Source organism: Aptenodytes forsteri, unplaced genomic scaffold, assembly GCF_000699145.1.
Source record: "Aptenodytes forsteri isolate BGI_AS27 unplaced genomic scaffold, ASM69914v1 Scaffold153, whole genome shotgun sequence".
NCBI classification, from domain to species: Eukaryota; Metazoa; Chordata; class Aves; order Sphenisciformes; family Spheniscidae; genus Aptenodytes; species Aptenodytes forsteri.
Genome location: NW_008796178.1, coordinates 1,210,008 through 1,217,410, shown reverse-complemented (window position 1 = coordinate 1,217,410; position 7,403 = coordinate 1,210,008). Strand labels below are relative to the sequence as shown.

Here is a 7,403-nt window from a genome sequence, read left to right as displayed (position 1 = left end):
ATGGCTGCTGCCATTGAGTCTGCAAACTTTGAGGAGGAACAGCTTCCTAATAAGAGAGAAACTATGACCTGGAGGCCCAGAAAAGGTAAGCCTGAAATACTAGGACAAAACAAAGCAGACAGCAAGTAATGAAACTTACACTCTGCTTGAGGAAATACACTTAAAACTTTTTGGTGATGCATGGGAAATGCCTCTTCAGTTACTGCATTAAATTATTTCCTTGTAGATTTTTGTGTATGTCTAGGTGCAAGAGTAATTAATCAATGCTACAAAAGTATTTTTTTTTTTTAAACCAGAGCTGTGGTTTTTCAACATACCTATTTTTTTAAAATACCAACAGGTGAATATGGTGAAACAAGACTGCTGGCTCCTTTGCCCTAGTTTAAAGAGTTATTTTCCAACAAGAGTCTGTGGAAAATCCTGACTTGGGCTAGTGTTGTGATGCAAGCCTATGTCCAATGTTCCCAAGCATCTGAAACCTGAAGCAGCACTGTAGTGATATTACATATGTAAGAAACTGCGTGTATTATCATTAGATTAGTAGTCACAAAGTGCATTTGTATACCTGTCTGAATTACTGCATCTAAGCATTTAATTGTTCCTGTTTAATTCCTAAGTATCTCTGTTGGCTCTTTCTATTGGTTTTAGAATGTTTGCTGAAGAATATTCCCAATGTTCTTGATAGTGAGTCTGAAGAAAGTGAATTCTCTGATATCTCTCACAATGAAAATGATGTCAGTGGCTCTCCTGTTGACTGTGTTCATCTACGTCCTGACCTGGAAGACTTGGGTGGTGAAGTCTCCAGTATGCCTGAGGCTGTAACTTTTCCAGAGCTGCAAACTGCTTCTGTGTACGAGGTGGAGGACTGGGATAAAGAATTGGAGGACTCTGAATGTAATCCTTATGGTGAGTACAAATTTACTTGTGCTTCATTTGAGTTTAGGATAGTATGTGATTGGAGGGAGGTGCTTTGCAGGAGAATGTTTAAATAACTCCACGTTCTATTTTGGGAAGCAATTCTTGTTGTTGTTGTTGACCTCATGGATTTGTAATGCATAGTTTTGTTGTCAAATACAGGATTTAAAGGCAGTGTTGTGAAGTTCACATGAAACTCTTGCTTGAGCAATTGAATTCTTAGGAAGTGGAATGTTAAAGGAGAAGAATTGTATGTGTGTATCGAGTTTCTCTGGAGAAGCTAGGTCTCAGTAGGGTATCTTTGTTATTCTGAAGCAGAAGAGAAAGGTACGTGGAGTGCAGGAATGTAACTTTTTTGTGTAAAAGGAGTTCTTCCTTTCCTCCAAGAAAATTCATCCAGACACTACACTGTAACGTCCATCTAGAACATGGAGTTCTTTGGAGGGGAGCACTACACGCGCTTAGTCTCTGAGTGTGGTTTGTTGTTGCTTTTGCTGTAGGTTGTGTGTTTGGTTTTTTTTTGTGTGTGTGGCACTTTTTTTGCTTGTTTGGTTTTTTTGAATCTTGATCCTCTTAAGTGGTTGTGCATGTGATCAGTCCCATGGACAAAGGTGGCACTGGATAGAAGCAGTTTCATCTGTGTCTTTGGAGTCGTATTAATCTTCCAGTTTGTAAACTGTTTTACAGTGACTCACGTGTTGAACTGAGAGTCTCAATCTTCCATTTTCCAGGCTGTACGTTAGGATAGAACAAGTGGATGGAGTTTAGCCAGCAGCAGTGACCTGCTGTGTCTTTGTTGACACAGAATAGTACCATTTCCATTTTCTTCTCATTAATGTATATCTTCTGTAATTAATTAATCTTCCAGTTTGTAAACTGTTTTACAGTGACTCACGTGTTGAACTGAGAGTCTCAATCTTCCATTTTCCAGGCTGTACGTTAGGATAGAACAAGTGGATGGAGTTTAGCCAGCAGCAGTGACCTGCTGTGTCTTTGTTGACACAGAATAGTACCATTTCCATTTTCTTCTCAATAATGTATATCTTTTGTAATTAATGCAAACGCTCCTTTCTTTGCTTAGGAAATATCAATTCTCTGTTTACTTTAATTCCATAAATGGCTGTTGTATTCAAGTTCCATTGTTTGATAACAGAAGGAAGTAGGAAAGTTTTTGCAGCCTTCCTATAAAATCATTCTAATTTTAAAATGGAAATACAGTAGTGGTTTTTCACATTGGGTAATCTGAGAAAAAGACTGTTTCCTTTTCGGATGTTTCCCTCTCTTCCATCCTGGGCTTTCCTTTAAATCTCTCATCTATTCAAATTTATGGAATGTGTTGAATTTTTTTTTTACTGGAACTGTCACAAGTTCTCTTCTTTTCTTTTATTTAACTAACTGATCCCTACCTGTAGCTTATGCTCTTCAAATCCTCACAAACTAAGGAAGCTGTGATTATGGGATTGAGGTGCTTGTGAAGGATACTGAGTACAAGTGTCTGAATTGTACACGTGCTTGGTCGGTCATTTTATGGCTTTTTAAAAACTTTTAAAAAATGCTTGCTTTGATGGCTTGTTTGGCAGTACTATTGGAAGGCTGATGTGGATATACTCTGCTGGGTCCTCTGCTGCCCCATACTCTGGGCTTTTGATTTGCTCAGTGCTTTCAGTGTCTGCTGGCTAGAAATCCTTTGCTTCTGTTAAAGGACTTTGCCCTATTTTTGTGCTAGGTTGGTTAAATAACAGGCTTATTAGGCTTAATTCTAGCCTAGTGGAAATGTTGTTCAGAGCTCGTTTTTACAGGACCCCACCCTTCCATTCTGTCCAGTGACCCAATTCTTAAAGGGTTTGGAGTGCTCCTGATGGGGATGTAGTTATAGAGACAGTAGGAAGGGGGAAGAGAAATAAAAGTCATGGTTTCATGACCCTTTTATGCCTGGAGAAGACGTAGAAGAACTGCATGGATTGTAAGAGCTGGTGTTGGATGTTCTGAATCCAGGTATATCATTGAGCTTTTTGGAAAACTGTTTTGCCTCTGTGGCAAGGGCCTTCCTTAAAATGAAGACGTTGCCAAATTCAGCTTTCTGTTTGCTTTGTTTGTAGGTCTAATTCATGAGTGCTGGCAGATCAAATTGAAATACTTAACTGCAAGATGCTGTAGACCTGCAAAATAATCTGCTACACTATACTGCTAGTTTTCTAAGTATCTCCCATGGTTTAAATCTTTTCTTTGATCTTCTTTAGATGCTGGTGATCTCTACTGTGGAAGCTTTCAGGAAAATAATCTTTTGGCCTCATACTCATGGCGAGAGGATTCGTTTTACAACCCAGGCTGTCACCATGCAGCTTGCCTTGCTTTTACGCCACCAGTTAGAATGACTGAGGCTGGCCAGTTTGATGATGCTGATGAATGAGGTTGACCCTGGTCAGAACTAAGTTTGGCTTCTGAGTTGGATTATGTTCTTCACCGATTGAGTCATGTCAAGTCCTTTGGCTTGCTTGCAGAGTTCTGCATAAGGCCAGAAATGCTACACCATCTCCGAAGTTTTGCTTAGACTGCTTCTGAGCTGTTTGTAAATTGACCACGCTTGACCTCTGGAAAAGAGTGCAGGTGCTAGCTGTAAGGAGTCAATGCATTTCTGGACTTTTTGTTTGTATTATATAGATCTATGTTGTTGCTAATGAATTGCTTGAGAGGAAGTATTCAATTTCTAAACTTCAGCTTGTTTGCCAAGCTTTGCCAGTTTTGATATGCTGATCCCTGTGCGTCTATGTAACTTGTAGTTTTCTTTCATTTGATGCTGTCAAATTGGTTTGGATAGCTTTAAAAACTCTTCCTCCTTCCAGCTTCTCTGTTGTATTTCTATGTTGCAGTTTGTGATTCCGTATCTAATACTGGTGTTTATCAAAATTAGCCATGACAAATTCAGAATGAGTTGTTTTGGTTTTATTTTTATGTATCTCAGTATAAAGGAATTACAAATACGTGATACACATTTTGCAAATACACATGTGGACATACAGTAGGGCCTGCTGCATCCAATAGGAATGCTGGGTGCTTAAGACTGCCTCCCAGCAAAGGTTTCTCCGCATCAGACCTTCTTGTATATGGGCATATTATCTTCCAGCCTCACAGTTGTCTTTATAACATTCTCATGCGACATCAGACGTGTAATGACAAAGAAAATAGCTATGCTTATATAGTGTCTTGCAGCATATAATCTCTGTGTCCTGCAAACAGTAGTGGATTAAGGTTCCTGATACTGCTGATATGTTTGGTTTTGTTGTTGTTTGTGTTGTGGCAAATGAGGAGATAGGAACACAAAATACCTCCATAAAGTCTCTAAGAGAATAGCTGGAACTAGAACCAGATCCTTTGTTTCCTTTAACTCCAAAGCAAAGGCAAGTTCTCAAATGAAGTATGTAAGTGGATTGAATGGCTGATCACTTGAATAACAATATCTTTAACTAATGCTCATATTTCATTAATCACTTATCTCTCAAGAACTTTTTGATGGCTTTGTGTTTTGACACTGATACTGGAGCACAGTACCCATGTTTGTTTATTCTCAGGCAAGGAGTTAACATTTACCACTGGGAGACTTTTTTTTTTTTTAAATCATCCAATGTATGAGACTGAAATAATTTACGCGTTAGTTTGGAAGGAGGAAGTGAATGACACAGTGATATTTGCTTAATCTTTTCCTTGAAAGCAGAGGAGCTTGGAAGAGTCTTTTCTTCTGGTACCTTGCAGTTCCTGGTTACGTCTTAGTACCTAACAAGCAATCAAAGTAAAGAGTGGAAGCCTGGTGTTGAGGTTGCAAGAAAGAGGGCCTGTTCTTTTATTCTTATATGATGGACTGATCTAGGGATTAGTATTTCCATCAAAACTTACTTTGGCATGCCTCCAGAAAGCACAGTCTAACAGACTGTTCTTTTCCTGCACGGCAAGAAAGCCCTAGCTGTGCTATCTAAGGCATTGGGGGTGGTTTTTTGTTCTGTGGACTGCTGTGTATCAGAGAGAGTGCAGCTCTTTGAGTCCTGCATTAGGCAGAACATGCACTTGACTCTGTGGCATAGAAGTGAGAATTGATTATGCCCAGCTTATCAAGTTTGGATATATAGTGGCTTCTTTCTCTAACTGAGAAAACAAGAATGATACTGTGAGCATAACTATAACTGACTCATCTACTGGAGTAAAATTGTTGATTTGCATTTATAAATGCAATATTAATAAATACAAATTGAGTACAGATTACTGTTGAAATAACAATGCACCAGTAAATTGTAAAAGTTCTTCTGAAAAAGCACAGATTATTTTGTGAGCCTGTTTATCACTTCCCAGGCTCCAGCTGTAGATGGCAATGCTCAACACTACCCTGCAGAGGGCAGCAAAAAATTGTCTACCCTGCTCAGCGTTTTTTCATCTGGCACTAAGTTTCATCAGCAAGTGTCAGATCCCCGGGCTGGATTTCTAACGTTGATAGCAATTTAGATCTGTGTTCTGCATAGCCCTGTTGTTCCCCGCTGAGACTGATTTCATGGCCCTGATTAGTTTCTCATTTTTTTATTTCACTCTGAAGTTATACTTACTGGACTGAAAAATTTCTCCCATGGCTGAGAAAAGAACATCACTTGGCTTCAGGCTTTTTTTTGTTTTGTTTTTTTTTACTATGCTTGTGGGAGATGTCCCATCATATTTAATAAAGATGAAACTAACAGAATTCTGTGGAAGCAAACCTGCCGCCTTTAGAATGGTTTTAAAAGGATAACCAAAAAGTCTTTACAACATTGATTAGGTTGGTTTTCTTCCTGTATGATTCCAAAATTCCATCAGTCCCAAAGTCTTCAAGCCATTTTCTATGCACTCTATAAATCAAGTTTGCTTTTCCATCCTGTACCTTTAATTGCAGTCAGCCTTGTCTATCTGGGCTGTCATATTATTTGAGGAGAAACTGTCTTGAATGGCTGCCTTGCCGAGCTGTTTGTATTTTAAGTTATTGTAAACTTAAAAGATTTGTTTTCAGTTTCCCTTTTAGGTTAAAACTGACACCACCTCCACCAGCTTTGGAAAATATGGCATGAGGATTTTACAGCAGAGATGCATTGCACTCTCTAGAGATATGTTGGCAAATGTAACTTCATTCGCCTTGGCCCTGCTTGTTAGGGAAGGGGCTTAATGTAAAGCTTGATCTGAATACTCTTAAACTTCTGTGGGATTAGAAAACCAGATGCAGGCTTCTCAGAAAGCGTCTCCCTGGAAGGATTTGAAACCAAGCTCACGGATTCCAATGTTTCTGCACTACAGTGTGTTTCAAATTCCATTGTGAATCTTGCACTGAGCCTGTTTTGTGTTGACACAAGCGTGCCATTCTAGGCAAGAATACGTTGCAATTAAAAACAACGTAAGGTAACACATGAGCCAACAATTCAAGCCAAGAGCGTCAACCCTTCAGCCTGCTGAAATTATTGTAGGGAAAAGAGTGCCATTGCAGGACCAAGATCGTAAATATTTTACACATACGAGAAACAGATTGGCAGTACATAAATCAGTTGGAAAATTTATCAGAAGTGTCAAAGATTTCTCAGTTAAATGCACATACATCTCTAACAAGATTTCCCCCTTCTGTACCTACAATATAAGATACCATTCAAAGGACAGAAGGCTCTACTGCAGGTTAATATGCTTGCTGGGTTTATATTGTGGGGGAGGCTTAGTAGTGTGGCATGATATGGTGACTCAGAAGGAGACCTGGGTACAACTCTGAAGCTGCCCTTGCTTTTCTTCTCATTTCCCCTTTTTACAGGTAGAGATAATGATAACAGCCTGTTCATAAAGTACTTCAAATTCTCTGAGCAAGTAATTTTGTCTGAATAATGATGTGTTTACAAAACCAAAACAAAACAGAGCTTTGCATTTTCTTTGAACAGGCCAGCAAAGAAACTAGAATTTGTTTTGGGTGTATCTGTTGTTTCCTTTGAGACCTACAGGGAATGATCTGCAAGAGGAAATAATTGAAGGAAATGTGTTCATATTTCCTGTTGATAAGGTACAGCATTTAATTCATACATCAGATTGAGATAGTGGTTTCTTGCTCTTATATAACCACAAAATCCAGCCCATTTTAGTGTCTTTTAAAGACACTACTACTTGACTTGTTGTTTTGTCCCATCTTTTAACTAGTGTGCTTTGGCTCTTAAGCTGAGAAAACGCCTCCACTGTTGAGGGGACTATGCGAATAATTTCACAGACTAAAGGAAAAATGCTGATGGCAGCAGCTCATCCTGACCATCTGCTGCTTCCAAGGACACAAGTGTAAATCCCATTGTAACAAAGGTCATTTTGTGAAGCTAGTGGGTAAGTCTCTGTAGGCACGGGGAAGGAACTTGTGATACTTACCCTCTGTGGTTCTGTATTGCAAACGTAGGCATCGGAGGCTCGAGTATTAGAGGATAAAATTGTGGTGGAGTTGTTAAGTCCTGGGAGTACCA

At 39.2% G+C, this 7,403-nt stretch overlaps 1 protein-coding gene across 1 annotated transcript; it reads left to right on the top strand.

Moving 5' to 3' along the window:
• On the top strand, positions 1 to 3,831 carry COPRS (coordinator of PRMT5 and differentiation stimulator). Its single transcript, XM_009287672.2, has 3 exons — positions 1 to 85; positions 649 to 906; positions 3,156 to 3,831. Exons 1-3 carry the CDS (start codon positions 1 to 3, stop codon positions 3,323 to 3,325), a joined length of 513 nt encoding a protein of 170 aa, XP_009285947.1. The 3' UTR covers positions 3,326 to 3,831.
• Positions 3,832 to 7,403: the final 3,572 nt, after the last annotated feature.

What these genes read in the sequence shown, in the direction of transcription:
- COPRS (XM_009287672.2), top strand. Translation starts at nt 1, where the DNA reads ATGGCTGCTGCCATTGAGTCTGCAAACTTTGAGGAGGAACAGCTTCCT. An exon ending in GACCTGGAGGCCCAGAAAAG is followed by an intron (nt 86 to 648) that starts GTAAGCCTGAAA and finishes TATTGGTTTTAG; the next exon opens with AATGTTTGCTGAAGAATATT. An exon ending in CTCTGAATGTAATCCTTATG is followed by an intron (nt 907 to 3,155) that starts GTGAGTACAAAT and finishes GATCTTCTTTAG; the next exon opens with ATGCTGGTGATCTCTACTGT.